Below are 16468 nucleotides of genomic sequence, written 5' to 3'. Positions count from 1 at the left end.
GTTTGGGGTTTTTTTAGGTTGGGTCCAACTCAGCTGAAAATTTTTACATGTGAATACTGCAACAAGGTGTTCAAATTTAAACACTCCCTCCAAGCACATCTGAGGATCCATACAAATGAGAAACCTTACAAGTGTTCTTACTGCAGTTATGCCAGTGCCATCAAAGCCAACCTGAACGTCCACCTGCGGAAGCACACGGGGGAGAAGTTCAGCTGTGATTATTGCACCTTCACCTGTCTCAGCAAAGGCCACCTCAAAGTCCACATCGAGAGGGTTCACAAGAAGATTAAGCAGCACTGTCGTTTCTGCAAAAAGAAATACTCAGATGTTAAAAACTTGATCAAGCATATGAAGGAAACTCACGACCTCCAAGACAAAAAGGTGAAAGATGTTTTCGATGAGCTTCGCTTGATGACACGAGAGGGCAAAAGGCAGCTCCTCTATGACTGCCCCATTTGTGAGCGCAAATTCAAAAATGAGCTGGACCGAGACCGCCACATGCTCGTTCATGGTGATGAAAGACCCTTTGCTTGTGAGCTCTGTGGCCATGGAGCCACGAAGTACCAAGCCCTTGAACTCCATGTTCGAAAGCACCCTTTTGTGTATGTGTGTTCTGTGTGCCTGAAGAAGTTTGTCAGTTCTGTGAGGCTCCATGCTCACATCAAAGATGTGCATGCAGATCTGCAGGAGGATTTTGTTTTTAATAGTTCCATCAACCAAAGCTTCTGCTTGCTTGAGCCAGGAGGTGACATCCAGCCAGAAGCCCTTGGTGAACAGCAGACGCAAACTGCAAATGAATCAACTGTCACAAGCACTGATGCTGTTAGCACCCCACAGCCATCTGCTTCTAAAGGTGAATCAGCAGCTGCAGATGTAAACCATGATGGTCAGCATAATGGTGATGTACAAATTGATGCAGTCCTTTCCTTAGAATTAGAAAATCCTCTGGTGAAGAGTGTAGCAGAGACACTGTGTCAGACAACAGACATAGCAGTCCCAGATATTCAGCCCTGTGTAACATCAGATTGCTTCCTGCTGAAAAATGGTACTGCTGGCCCTGAGGAGTTTAAAGATTCTCCTCCAAATGAGGAGGAAGTTACTCAATGCAGTTCTGTAAATGAGCAGTGTGAAGAAATTAATCTTTTACTATCTGAAGACAAAAGTTTAGATGTGAGTCAGAACAACACAATGACTGAGAACCTTCCAGTTCTTGAAGAGACAATCCAATCTGTTCCTCCTGATGAATCAGAAACAAGCAATCCACCCATTCAAAATTCAGCAGAGCCCACAGACCCTTTGGCAGCAGCAGAAGCTGGGGCAGCCACCAGCCCACAGGCAGCCTCTTCCAACACAGCCACAGCCAGTGGGGGGAATGGATCCGTGGCCTTCATGCAGATCCTGGACAGCTTGCAGAAGAGACAGATGAGCACTGAGCTGCGGGAGAGGATAAGGAAGGTTTATGGAGACTTGGAATGTGAATACTGTGGTAAGGAGAAGTGGAATTGTGTTTGGGGTTTTTTAAATCTTATGCAGTGAGCTAGCTTCTTCCTGCTCCTCCAGTTTACAGTGATATAATTGTATCTTTGCAGCAGCATTAATTTTGTAGTTCAGTATGGATTCTGGGGTCCAGTGGGATTTATTTTTTGCTATAAATATAATGTGAAATGAGTCAAATCTCCTCAAAAAAACTCACTAGTAGAATACAGCAAAGCAAGGCTCAATTATCTGTTGATGTGAAATTTGATAGAATTAGATTAGTTCTGTCCACATGCATTTCCCCAAGTCACAGGTTTCACTGGGCCAAGCACAGCAGATTTAAGCATGTGATCAGCATTAGTTCAGTCCATGCTTTAATGCTTGACCTTCATTATCAGCTTAGTATAAAATCCAATTTTTTTCATATAATGTAGGAGGATGTATAGTAATATACATTCTGTACAATAGAAACATAGATACTGGCATAATTTTGTGTCTTATTTTGAACCAGGTTCTTTGAGATGAAAATTTTAATTACATGGTATCAGATCAAGACTATCCTGACTGTAATTGGTTGGGTTTTTTGGTTTATGGAAGTGGGAATAACACACCATTCCTCTTATTCTAACTGAAAATGTTGGTGTTTACATAACTGGAAAGGAAGCAATTCAGGATGTATTTTGTAGCTTTCAATATTGAAAAGGGAAAGGAACCAAAGTCTGAAAAAACAAGTTTTTGAAACATCATGTAACATTGTAAATCAGATGAATTGCTTCGAACTTTTTGGTGCCATTATGCCAAAAGAGCATAAGAGGGAGTAACATGAAAGAAAGTAAAAAAAATATTTTGACAATCTCTTTTAGCGCTCTGTTGCATTCAGATGCTTTGCATAAGAGAACAGATAAAAAGGACTTTTTCTTTAGGAAAAAGATCATTGATATGTACTGAAGTTACTCTTGTTAGGCTGTTTCAGGACATATAACATGATCTTCTTAGGCAAAGGTGGATTTGTAAATATATTTTCAGTAGTGAAGGGTCTGTAGGCAAGTTTTATCAAAGACAAAAGGGACAGGATTCAAACAGTGTGTTTTATCCTGAAAGAAAATTAGTTATTTTTTTGAATTTTCACTAAAAATTGTTTAGGAATTACTTTCTTCATGTCTAATTTGATTTTCAGGCAAGTTGTTTTGGTACCAGGTGCACTATGACATGCATGTCCGAACGCACACTCGAGAACATTTATATTACTGCTCCCAGTGCAATTATTCTTCCATCACCAAGAACTGCCTTAAGCGTCACGTCATCCAGAAACACAGCAATATTTTGCTGAAATGTCCCACAGAAAATTGTGACTACTCCACTCCAGATAAATACAAGCTCCAGGCACACCTGAAAGTTCACTCAGATCTGGTGAGTAGCAAACCAAATGTGTGTGTGTGTCTGAATTCAGTGTCTTCTTCAGTGTTTGTAATTCTGTGGCAATACTTGGAGACATAGCTCACACTATGTGTTCTCTGCACACTTCTGGGAATACCTGTCGTAGAGTAACTGGATATTTGGACCTTCTCAGAGCTGTTTCCAGGGGAATATGTCTGTATCCATTTCCTCTCTTTGGTTTTCCCAGTATTTTCAGATCCTTTGAGTGAGTAGAATAAAGTTGGTGCTCTAGTTACATTACTTCATTCTGTGAACCTGAATTTCCTTCTGTCCTGGTTTAGGGCAAATTTGTTAAAGAATCTCCAAAGGCGGGCCCCTCCAGAAAGCAAAACCCACACGGCCCCTCCCCCCAACCGGTTCGGGAAAAAATTCCTTGGAGAGAGGTGGAAAGAACCTGTTTATTTACCAGACACAGCACCCCCCAGCACACAAAATGCACAATACCCGATGACACCGCTCTGAGAAAGATGACAAAATCAGAAAGTCTCTTTAGGGGTGGTTGCTCTGTTCTCAGTCCCTCCGGCGCTGGGGCAGCTGCTGCAGCCGAACAGTGCAAACCCTCGGTGTTCCCGGGTCCCAGTCCGGAGCAGGTTCGAGATGGTCACAGAAACAGGAGAGCAGAAACAGTCCAGGAAGGAATTTGGACTGTTTACCTAGAACTAGCTAATAAGCAGAGGCCAAAGCAGAGCAGAAGCAAGAGCAGAAAAGGGAGCAAGCAAAGCAGCAAGCTGCAGCAAGAAGTGAAAAAAAACAGCCCTATGTACTGCTCGTCTCTGTGTCCCTGATAAGAGAAACCCAAACAAAACTTCCACTCTTCAGAGCCGGTCTTAAAGGCACAGGACAGATGAATGGGGATACAAGCATCATAAGGTCACCCCAGGACACCTTCCTTCATAAATAAATTACTCATGTAAAATGGAAATATGTTCTTTTTAATTACTACAGACAAAAGATATTTAAATTATTAAAAAGGATTTTTTTCCTAGTATCTCCACCTACTTGCAGTTGAACATCTAACATTTTCTTTTGTGTTGACAAACACAGAGAGATCTCATTTTAAAGGTTCCTGTCTTGTTCAGAAAGCCCTCAGAGTGCCATGTGCTGAAACCAGGCCTTGGTAGGCTGTTGGTCAGTATTTCCAACAGCTGGATTTACTTTAAAGGTATTTGGAACAGAACAACACTTCACCTCCTGCTCTTCTTAAGCAGCTACTTCTGAAGAACTTAAAAACCAAACAGAAGAGATAACACAAAAAGGAAAAATTTCCCGTCCTTGTGTCCTTCCCTTCTGTAAATATTTGAAATTGAATCTGAATTTGTTATGAAAGGTGCAGAAAATTCATTCAAAAACTCTTTTTTGAATGTTTTTGTATTAATGATGTTTACAATGCCCATGTGATAGCAAAAATCTGTGTGATTGATGTCTAAGAACACTTAAGAAAAAAGAGTCCACAATTAGCTCTCCTTATAGCCTTCCAGAAGTACCTGGTTTTCAAGTGTGATGAATGTCCAGCAGCTCCCACCAGGTACATCATTTTCATAGTTCTAAATAGAACTGAGAAAATGGATTTCATAATTAAAAGCATTGTGATGGCACAATCTTTCAGAATCATGCTTACAGATGCTTACTGTCAAATATATTCATTTAAATGGATTGAAAAATTCATGTATTAGAATTTGCTTCGTAACTGAATTTGGCAATTCTCATATTGATCTTTGTGCCCACTGCTTGGTATATTTACTCCATGCATATCTCAGTGAAAAGGACCACTTCTTCAAAACTATATTTATGCACAGTTAGATGTGGAAATCTACTTTAATTTTCATTTGAAAAATCAATTCTTAATAAATATTAAAATTTAACTTCTCTGGAGACAGAAGATATTGATATCTCAGTTCAGTTTCTTGTGTGGATGTGTATCCTGCATCACCTCCTTGCTGGCTGCATTTCAGCTGGATCCCTGCATTATTTGTAGAAGATAAATGGTGGGTTGAAAAGCAGCTTTCCCTTCATCCTTGTATATATCACTGTACAGCCACCTACCTTGCTCTGTGTGCAGCACTCAAGTCTTGCACTGAATTTGGGATTGGTTATTCCCTGGCAGATGATGATGGGGAGTGTGAATGTGCTGCCTCTTGCCTTCTGTGTTTGCTACACATTTTTGTTACAGGGAAGATTTTTACTTTTGAAGCCTGGGAACTGAGGTGTGGCTTGATTCAAATCCAAAACTTTGTATATATTCTCTGATTTTCAGTACTCATCATTTGCTCTTAGGGCTTTTGTTGTAGATTTTTGATGTTTATTGGCATTTATTGAGCTCCTCCAAAGTTCAAACTGTGTATGAACTTTGGAGGAGCTCAATAAATGACCAATCACTTCAGTGTCCTGGGACCTAGGAAAGGGCTGGGCAGTTTCAAAGTGCTTCAGTACAATTTCTATTATGAATGAGCTCATGGTAACATTGAAGAGCAGGGTGTTGAATTAAACAATGCTGAAGTAGGTACCAGAGTTTGTTTACAACCCCCAGTGGCTTTTGCCATGCTCACTGTGCTGAGCAGATAAACATCACAGAGAGGTGTGTCTCTGAACATATTTTAAGTCTATGTATGTAATTGATACTGCAACATTATCCCCTCTATAAAACTGCACTTCAGACCCAGAACCATCACCTGTTATAAGGTGCCTGCATCTACTTTGATGCACATTTTGGAATGTAAATCATTCTTGTCTTTGGAAGGATGCTTAGAAATTCCATGATGCTGTTGAATTTTCATGTAATAGTGTAGCTGTTGGTAGGATGTGAGATGCTCAAGCTCTGGTTGCTTATTTTCCCTTCCTGAGGAGAGTAAATTTGCACATGGTCACTGCTCTGGCTGTGGAGCAGTGCTGCTGAGCAGTCAAGAATGCAAGGTACTGCAAAGGGAAGCAGTTAACAAAAACATCTCTGGTGTAATGATCAGGCACTCAGTTGGAAAGCAGCTTTTGCTCTTAGTCCTCACTTCCATAATGAATGTCAGCTTGGCATTTGTTTTTACTAAAGTTATTTCATCGAAAATGCTTAAGTACTGTATGCAGGTGCTTGTCATTTTGTGAGCTGAGTTCTGCTTCTTGCCAGACTTCAGAAAAATCTGTCTAAACATCTGCATGTTTTTCTGTAGCCTCCTGCACATGTGTGCACAGCTGTCTCCTGGGTACATCACATCCTTTAGATGAGTTGCATTTTAATGGGACAACAGTTGAATGCAGGAATCTTTTGGGAAATTTTTTATTTGAACATCATGATAACTGTGGTGAAGATTCCTGGAGGTCTTCACTCCTCAGAAGTGTAACTTGGGGGTCTAATTCTGGTCCCATGGATGTTAGAAATTAAATTTCTGTTGAACTGGATAGCTATGGGAGCAGGCTTTGGTCCTCTATTCCTCTACAAAATTATGCATTCAAATGTTGTGTTAATTGAGTTGTGGGAATTTTTCCTGGAAATATTCTTTGAGTGCCAATATTTAGTAGAGGATTCTAATTTTTATTTTTGTGACTGTATACTTGTATACCTACCCCTTGAATTATCTTGAAACACATGCCTCAGAGAAATAAAATTCTCTTCAGAGCACCATAAATGGGTAATGCAATGTAGCTGATGCTTTCTTAGCACAATTTAAATTCATTTATATAAAGAGAAATGCATTGTGATTATTATGTAAGTGGCCTTATTTAATAAAGAAATAGTATAAACAAGAAAATTTGTGATAGTATTAGGCTAATTTATTTTCACTACTTTAAGAATACTTACATACCTAATTAAATTCCTGTTTTATGGAATGTAAACAACACTTTCAGCCAAAAACCTGCCTTTATTTAGGAATTATTTTGAGTTTCTTATATTTTCTCAAATTGGCTAATAGGGGTGTTGAGCAAATATCAGGCAGTGATTTCCTTTGAAATTTAAACAACTGATTGGACTTTGCAGCTGGTCTCTAACAAAGGTAGATGCAGTTCCCTCCATGCTTTACTTCTGTTCAAAAAACCTTCAAAGGCATTTAAAAGGCAGGTATTCCAATAAGGCATAGGAAAAATAACTTTGATTCTCAACAGAGGAGAACTTGCATGCTGAGAATGTGATTCAGGTATTTCTGCAACCTCAGCTTTCAAAGCCTTTTTGTCATCACCTATGGCCAGGGCACCGGGAGAGCTGGAGCTGTGGAGCAGGGGAGCTTCTCTGGGGCTCTGTGTTGTGGTCTGGGTGCTCTGAAATATTTCATTTGCAGCAGGAGGTCTTTAAAGGCTGTTTTGAGACTGATGGGATTGCACTGCAGGACTCACACAAGCTCTCAGGGCAGCAGCAGAAGAACATTTAAGCATTCCAAGCTGACAGCGTCACCTCCAGTACTCTGGCACTGGCCTGGGTACCCAGCAGGGAAAGGTTTGGGTTCCTCTGTGAGGAACTGGAGCCACACTTTGAGGGGACTCAGTGCTCCTAGGCATGCTCTGTTACACTACAAATGATAACCCTTTTGAAGATCACTTCTGCAGAACTTGGTGCAGATAACTTTCTAACAGCTTGAAAAAAGCTGTTGGCGTTATTTCATTATAGAAGAATTTTGTTACCATCATCTTGTGGAAAGATGAGTTCTCAGCACCCATCCATTCATGTTGCTCTATAGCTCTTGATGCATTTACTGATTATTTTGGTTTTTCTTTTAAGATATAGGCTTATAGCCTTGCCTTCCTCAAGAATATTAATAAGAATGTGAAGTTGTCACAGTTAACAGCACTTCAGCTGAAGTGGTGTGTGTGTGTAGTGGAGTGTTGAATTTTTATTTTCTTTTTTAACATTTTTCTCAATGTTCTGGCCGCACTGAGAAATACTTAATTCAATGAATATTAAAGACCAGCAACACCCAACTGCACATTAAAAGTACACTATTTTTTCCCTTTATTTAAATGTATATTTTGAAATCAGATATATAGCAAGTTTGAGGAACAGACTGAGATCTGTCAACCCATTTCAGCTCAAGAGCCCCTAAATGATTTTGTGCTGTTTTTCTTATATGTGCCAGATTATGAATGTGATCATGCAACTACATCTTTGAAATGGTGCAAACATTTCTATGGAGTTTTGTTATGATTAATCTACCAATCTTTATTTCAGGTGGAAATCCAAAATCATCACTAGCAAATTTAGGTTATATCATTTCAGAGACCCTAATTCCACAAACTAACAGCTCTTCTTCAAGGTTTTGTCAGCTTTGTAGGCTCCTTGAATCTCTTCCAAAACTCAGCTAGTATTCTCTGATGTTCCTATTTTTCCCTTAAGATTCTTAGGGCTTAAAATTCTGACAGCCCCAACTGCATCATAGCAAGGTACAGCCCTCAGGGTGGTAAAACTCGTGTAGCTGCCATCCCCAGTCCCTGATTTTCTCACTGGAGCAAAAGACTGTCAGCTCAGGCAGAATTCTCCTTGTGCCACTGCCACATTAATGGCAGTGAGAGCTCCATATCCTACAGCTGTGGGAGTATTTATTGCTATTTCAGCCCAGGTGTTCTGGGGCTACTGCTGGTTTTAACTTGTACTTCAGGTACTTCAGGGATTTGTTTCTCAGAGGTACGTGAGACTGACTGCCCATGCTGCATCAGAGTCCAAAACCTGTCTGCCGTGAAAACCCATCAATTTTTGCTTTCCTTTCAAGAGAGGTGTCCATGTACAGCTGCACAACTGCAGCATCTGGACAATAATGACCTCCTTGTAGAGCCCTCCTTGCTATCAGAGATGCTCTTTGGTCAAAGGTCAGAAACTGGTAGAGTCCAGGACCCTTAGCCTCCTGTGATCTCCAGATTTCTCCTTCATAACATAGGGGTCTGTCCCATTTTGATCAATAATTTCCTTCCACACTCTTCAGGAAATATTTCTCTCCTGGAATAAGTAGTGAAGTGTCTGTTCTGTGGCTTCAGCTCACCTTTTTAGAGATCTCTGGTGGGTGGGCAGCTGCACCTCTCCAACCAAGTACTGTGTTACCTGGGCACCTGCCCAGCTGTCAGGACTAACTAGACTCCCTCAGTCTGTGGTTTTGATAATCCACTCATAAATTAATCTACTCAGTGCAGAGGTGACTATGACCCACTCATTGGATTGAGCATCCAGTGCCAGCAGGTACTTCTGGAAAGATCAGTCTCTACAATTTATATTGTGACTGTCAAGGTTTAAATTAAAGTGTAATGGAGAAAATTCCTATATTTTTAGAAGTTAGATGCATTTGTAAAAAGAGGAAAATTACAATTAGACTAAAATTACATATAGAAAGAGATGACATCAAAACTCTTCAGTTGGACTTGATTGACAGTGTTAAATCTGTTACAACATCAGTGACACTGAAAAAATCCACAGTAGTCTTTAAATCAAAATAATAGAATATGACTTTTTTGGTAATACATAAAATGCTGAATATTTATAAAGTAGTTAAAAATGTAGACACTGAATAAGTAATGGCATCTGTCATTGTTAACTCTGCTGCTCAATTTCAGGCCATTTTATAAATCCACAAAGTGGTGGTTGTCTTCAGAAGGGTAAGATCTGATCCTGGTTTTAGAAGGGTGGACTTGTGAAAAAAAGAAGAAAACCCCCTAAATATTACTGCTTACATCAAATAATTCTCTTCTGTTATGTGACTTGATCTTTCAACTCCTGATTTTCTATAGAGTCAGTCAGAAGAAAATGCTTACTTTTATTGTGCATTTTCTCATCTGCTGTAACTTGGAGCCCAGTATTCATGAGGATTAATGATGTGCTTAGAGTCTTTTAATATTTCTCCTTCACTTACTTCACTATAAATACATTCATTTTTTCCTTAAAAACCGAACCCTGAATTATAACTTTGTTGAGAACCATGTATTACTGAATAATGACTATAGTGATTATACCAGTAGACTGAAAATGCAATCTCTTTCTTTCTCACTTAAGGATAAAAAGAGTTATTCCTGTCCTGTGTGTGAAAAGTCATTTTCTGAAGATCGACTTATAAAATCTCACATCAAGACAAATCACCCTGGTAAGAAAAAAAATCAAGGAAGATTTCTCAGTCTATTGCAATAAATGGATAAGGGTTTAGAATGAGCAGTGTAATGTGATTATATTTCTAAGAAAGAGAAGAGTCTATTTCTAATTCAACTGGTTTAGAGTAAGAATTGTGTTGGTTTTGCAGATGTTAGAATTTAGAGTGAAAAGTGTTCCTGTTTGAGTGTGCTGTGAAATATGTCAGGTAATTGAAATCTGTCTTCATCTGGCAAAGGGTGAATTCAAATTAAGCACTGGAAAGTTTGGGATCAGGCACATAAACATCCTGTAGCAGCCCAGGAGATGTGAAATTCCCACTGGCCCTACATGAACTGACAGGAATGTGTTCAGGGCTCATGATTTGTCTGTAGGTGCCTGATGGGAATGCAGAGCTGGCCCTGTGCATGCCCAGGTCCCCAGGGCCAGCTGGGGTCTGCAGCAGGGCTCCTGCTAGAACCAGCTGGGATGTGGTGTGGCCAGTAGGAATGGAGCCGGCAAGTTCCATTCCTGGAATCAGTAATGGGTCTGGATGCAGCAAACTGCCCCAAACTCTGTTTACACCTTGCATTCTGGTGCCCTGATTTATCAGTGCAAGTACAAGATAACATGAATGCGGTGAGTCAATGTGCTGTGCCTGAGTAAACAATTCTTTCCCAGATCTTGGGAATTTGATGCCAAAATGATGGTGTGGGGACTGGTTTAAACTCACTGATGTGAACTCAGCAGTCACACTGGTGTGTCCCTAATTTCCTGCTTCTCAGGATCTGTGTTATGTTGGATAGAAAGTCCTGCTGCTACTGCAGAGGAGGGAGAGGTGACACTTTCATTAATTCATAATGGCTCCTTATCACCTGACATAATTGGATACAAAGAAGGAAAACACTGGTCATGCTCAGACTGAATCTAAGGGGAAAAAAACCAACTAAAGTGATGTAACTTTCCTTGTCTTTTTGGTCAGATGTACAGCATAATAGGTAAAGCAGTAGTTTATCTTCCTACTGCCACTAGATAGTGCTAGACCCGTGTTTTAAACAATTTCCTTCACTTTAATTTCCTCCTTAACTCCCACTTCAGCTCTTTAGTTACTAAACCTCTTTATTTGCAGAGCACTCCAGAGCAGTGTGGTTGGAGGGCTTGTCGTACGTCAGAGGACGTGTCTGATGCAGGAAATTGAGATGAGAAAAGGCTTCTGAACTATACTGTAGTCAGGAGGTATAACTGCAGTAAGCATAGAAATTGAATCTCAAGAACTGTGCCTTTAAAGCCTTTGTGCTGCCTCAGGCAGGGAGCATAGGAGATATTCCTGAATACAGAAGCTGAGAACTGGCAGGACAATGATGCTCTGTGCCCTTACGTGCTGTCATTGGTCTGTTCTTGTCCACTGACTGCTGAATGATCACTGTGTGCTATGTATGAAATACCAGTTAACTCTGGAGCCCTGAAGTACTGAACTTGTCGATTTATAAATACTCCTGAACAATTCATTTGGTATCTGAATCCCTCTAAAAAAAGTATAATTTAATTTTATTTTTTTAATTCAAGTGGGTCTTTTAAACTCTTACAATAGAAGTAAGGTTCAGAAAGAAAATCTACACTATTATTTTGTGTTTTCATTTCTCATTCTTGTATCATGGGCAAATAGAGCTTAAAGGCAGAATAGCAGATTTATTAGATGTATCTCTGGCACTAAAGAAATACTACATCTAAGATATGCCTATGCAACAGTTATGCAACAAGCCTGTTTTAATATATTGAGGAGAATTAATGCACAAATCTTTTTTATTTCTGTGAATTTTCTCCTTGTAATCAGGAAGACATCCTTTATTTGTAAACCACACTTAATTACAGGCCATATAAATGTGAGGGGTCTGATGGTATAAGCTATTAAATACTTCAGTGGCATGAGTGCAGTTGTTTTCAAAAGTATAAATTAAAATTAATGAAGATGAAAGGAAAGACGAGTACTGTTTAAGATGAATTTTAAAGTGACATATCAAAAATTAATTTAAACTGAAGCACTTTCATATTTATCATTAAAATATTCTAGAACTCCCCCTCTTCTTCCTTTCTTAGTATCATTCTGCATGCCATGCACCCTTGTCTCTTCTGTTTCATCAAGTAGAAAGTATGAAAAAGTAGTCTTTCCTATTCTGTATTTGCAGGGGAGTTGAATTTTGGTCCCATGAAGGCAGTGAGACAAAAATCTCCATAGACTTTGGCAGAGCAGTATTTCAAACCAAAGGGCTAAGAGAGCTTGGCTTTATTACCCAATGATTTTTGTACTCAGCAGTGAAGAAGGAGTCTTGGGTTCTGGTCCCAGCTCTCAGAATTATCTACCTTTCATCCACTGTCTGATTTAATATATTTCTTAATAATTCTGAGACATGAGAGGCATCAGCTTCCATAGCTCCCCACTGAGCAGACATCCTAGCCTGCAGTCATGAATGAAGGATCTAAGCCATGAAAGGAAGAATGAGGGTTCAGACTTATGGCTGTATTTTTCTTTTTTTTTGGTACCTTAGAACTTATCTCTGCTCAGTTCATGGGCTTTTATAGTTACCTTTTGAGGTTATTTTCCCTGTGCATATGAGTTCAGGCACGATTTTTGTGATTCCATTCTGGGACCGATCCTCAGGAGACAAGGTGATTTTTGGTAAAAATTGAAGTTTAGACAGGAACTTTCAAGTTTATAAGATTTGGGGCATAATATGTCACCATCTTTCATGTCTTAAGGTTTAGATTGCATGAGTGTTGTACTTTCATTAAGTCAAGAGATAGCATTTCATTCATCTGACGTGCATTGAGCAATTTGATTTATTTTTAAAAGCATCTGGCAGTGTTTTCATTATGTGTCTAGGCCACTTTAATTTAGACTTCATTATTTTGAACTTTTTCACTGTGACAACCAAAACATTATCTCATATGAAGGAGATACACAGAATTAAATGTGTCTAGCTTGAATAAAAAAAGGCCAGGAGAGGAATCTTAATTGCTGTCTTCAGCAATCTAATTAAAAAGAAGACAGAGGGAGATTTTTCTTGGAGCTCTACAGTGAAGAGATGTCAGTTGAAACAAGAAGATTCTGACTAGAACTGGGAACAGTTTTGACTGTAAAGATGGTTAAACACTGCAATGGGCCAAAAGAGGCTGTAGAATCTGCATCCTTGGACATGGATGGATATGACCCCAAGCAACTTGATGTAACTTTGAAAATGGAACTGTTGACTGTGCAAAGTTGACTGTGCTTGGAGTAGGTGACCTTAGAGGTCCCTTCCAGTCACATTTATTCCATGAGCCTGGTTTTCCCTTTAAAGTGCCTGATGATCAGAGTTCTGACTATTGTAGCTGTGGCTGAAGTGAATTGTCTTCAGATCCTTGACATCTGGAAATCTGGGGTGAAATCATGAATAAAGCTTTTGAAAATATTGAAGAAAAAATTCCCAATTTAACTTATGGGGAAGGGTCACAGTAATAAAATGATCTTTTGTGCCAGTGGCCCAAGCAAGTTTTTTTATATTTAAAATATTAATTTATTTTTTTTAAACAGGCAGCAGTGAGGACAGTGAGTTCACAGATCAGGAGAGAAAGGACAGAGCATCGTAGAAGGCCTAAAGAAAAAAAAGGTCCTTGTGCTCTTTGCTTAAGTCAGTTTTGAGTGGGAGTAGGGGAAATACAACTTTTAAAAGTTGGCCCGAATCAGGATCTGGCTCTTCAATATAACTTACAAAATAAATTGTCTCATGTCCTTCTCATGTTCTTACTACCTTTTGCATTTCTCTCAGAGGTTTCAATGACTACTATTTCTGAGATTCTTGGCAGAAGAGTTCAGCTGAAAGGACTCATTGGAAAACGAGCTGTGAAATGTCCTCACTGTGATTTTTATTTTATGAAGAATGGATCAGACCTTCAGCGTCATATTTGGGCTCATGAAGGTAAAACTCTGCTTTTAAGCTTTTGGGCATATAATGAGTTCATATTCCACTGAAGCTTAGCCTGACATAAAAAAAGCCAGATTCAAGTTTATTTCTATACTCAAATGCAAAACTTCAGGCTGCATTGGAGGTTAATTAATCAGTTTAATGGACTCTGGATCACGTATGGAACTTCACACTCAGAACATTAACAGACAGTTTAAATATTTTATAAAAATTATTAAAATTCTAATGCAATTTTTTTCCAGAACACATTCATAAACATCTATAAAGTATTCTATGTGAGTAAGGAGGAGTAAGTTAAATACATGTTCAGTATTTTGAAACAAGTAATTTTCTGTATCTTCCTATGAGTCTCTGCTGCTCCTTTTACATTTGTCCAAAAATCCTTGATCTGGAAATCTGTTAGTAAACCAATTGAAATCCAGTTGCTTTGATGTATACATAAAATTCTGTGAATATTTTAAATAAATCCTGCAGAGCATGGCAGCTAGCTGCCATTGACACAGACAGTGATCAAATCCCCTGAGATAATGCTCATCACATTTATGACATTTTTAGAGAGAAATTCCAGTAATATGGCAACACATGGGTTAAAAGTGCCTTGAATTTAAAATCTTTAGACAGTGAAATCTTGTGTCTACCCAGTCCATGTATTTTATAAAAGGTTGAAGACAGCTTACATGGTCTTTTGTCCCATTAGTAATCTGTGGAACAGATTGCCTGTGATTTTAGGTTCTTCAGCCATCCCTGTGCATGAAAGGGGTGCTCTCAAGCTGATATCTTGTTTCCAAAGTGTTCCCATGTAGGTAGTTCAGCATGTTTGTTTGACTGATCTAACTCTGAGTTTTCCTGCTTGTGTACCAGAGCAGGGCTCCTCTCCAGTGGCCTTTCCTCCTTTAAGGAGTTTAGGTAAGGCAGAATGTAGATTAGAGAAATTCCTTGTGTATTCCATAGACAAAGTTCTTTTATTCTGACTGGAACTGGGAACCCATGCCATCAACCTGGCAGGAGAAAGAGGTAAATATAAATTTCTTCCCAAATCAAAGTGTGCAATCTAGTCTGCTTAAAGCAGACTGTAATTCTTCATGCTTGTAAATCTAATTTTAAGGTCATGAGTATCAATTTAAAATGTGCAGACCCTCATGAAACTGTTGAACTAGTATGCCAATTCAGATTCATTCAGCTTTTCTTTGAAGGATTTACTTTGTTCTTGTAGACCTTCTGTTAAATGACCCGCTGGGTATTTCTCTGTATGCTTTGGACAGTTTGAGGGAAGAGAAGTTTTAAGTGCTTGTATCTGCCTGAACCATTTGCAAATGACACTAATTAACCATAAAACACAGCTTGCACATTTAACTTCTGCTTTCATGTTAACTGCCTAATGGAGCAGTCCTCCTTACAACAGATTTCCTCACTGTTGGTTGTAGTAAACAGAGAATGGGAGTTACCTGAAGACTTCTGGAGGGAGACATGTACACAAGCTTGGCATAAACACAGGCAGCCTGGATTTTACTTCTAAAGGGAGGGTAGGCTTAGCAAGGCCCAAATATCAGTATTTTCCTGGCCAAACTCAGTACCTGGCTTCAGTGGGGCAATATTCAATTGTGAAAGAACTCCTCCTTTCCCTGAGCAAGTTAAGTGAAGCTGTCATGAGCTCAGCATCATTTACACAGAAGCTGTAAATGAAATTTCTTATTTGTAGGCATCCAAATTTTGAAGTGTTTCTCTTTGTCCATGTTGCTCACATGATCTGAAATTTCTTTCAAGCAAATGTCCAGCCTGGAAAGGCACAGCCTGGTTGTTTCAGGGTGTATTTATTTCATTTTTAGGTGTGAAACCCTTCAAATGTTCCCTCTGTGAGTATGCCACTCGGAGCAAGAGCAACTTGAAAGCTCACATGAATCGTCACAGCACAGAGAAAACTCACCTTTGTGATATGTGTGGGAAAAAGTTCAAATCAAAAGGCACTTTGAAGAGCCATAAACTCCTCCATACTGCTGATGGTAAGTGCATTAAATCTATTATCTATTTATTAAATCTATTTTAGGTCAATAAATAGTGGCTGTACCACAGGCCTTATTAACAAATGCTTTTCAGTTGAACACTTCAGTGTGATTTGCAGATTTTTTTTATTCCCAGGAGACACCATTTGGGAAATAATTCAAAACTTTGTGAAATTAATTTCTGTGAAAGACAGCTGTCTCTGAAATATTAGGTTTCTCTGAAATTCATATTGGCTTTATATGCCTTCCTTGTTCTAACAGGGAATTGTATATTTTAATAGAAATTTGAAATTGCCAGTAGTTCTGTCTCTTACTGTTAAATCTCTCACTGTTTTATTCTATGAGAATATTATTAGGATCCTGGTGTCTGATCAGCCAGTGGCAAACCTGGGCACTGTCTCACACTCAGCACCTCATCTGCCCTGCAGTTTTATCATTTCTGTGATCATAACTGAAAAAAGCAAGATGCACATCCAGAAAAGTATCCAATTTTTTATATAAAAGTTTAGAGCACAACAATATTTTATTATTCTGTGATTATCACACTGAAGTAAATTATTGAGCAGAATAAG

General features: G+C 39.0%; 1 protein-coding gene across 1 annotated transcript in view; it reads left to right on the top strand.

The window, feature by feature from the left end:
• The window catches only part of ZFAT (zinc finger and AT-hook domain containing), an 86151-nt gene that overhangs the window by 41988 nt on the left and 27695 nt on the right, over positions 1-16468 (top strand). Inside the window, 5 exon segments of the mRNA XM_058808897.1 lie at positions 18-1486; positions 2654-2886; positions 9866-9953; positions 13741-13890; positions 15723-15896. Of these exon segments, the coding sequence (XP_058664880.1) occupies positions 18-1486; positions 2654-2886; positions 9866-9953; positions 13741-13890; positions 15723-15896 (2114 nt within the window).

This window comes from Ammospiza caudacuta, chromosome 1, assembly GCF_027887145.1.
Source record: "Ammospiza caudacuta isolate bAmmCau1 chromosome 1, bAmmCau1.pri, whole genome shotgun sequence".
In the NCBI taxonomy this organism is placed as follows: Eukaryota; Metazoa; Chordata; class Aves; order Passeriformes; family Passerellidae; genus Ammospiza; species Ammospiza caudacuta.
This window is presented reverse-complemented; position numbering and strand designations above follow the sequence as displayed.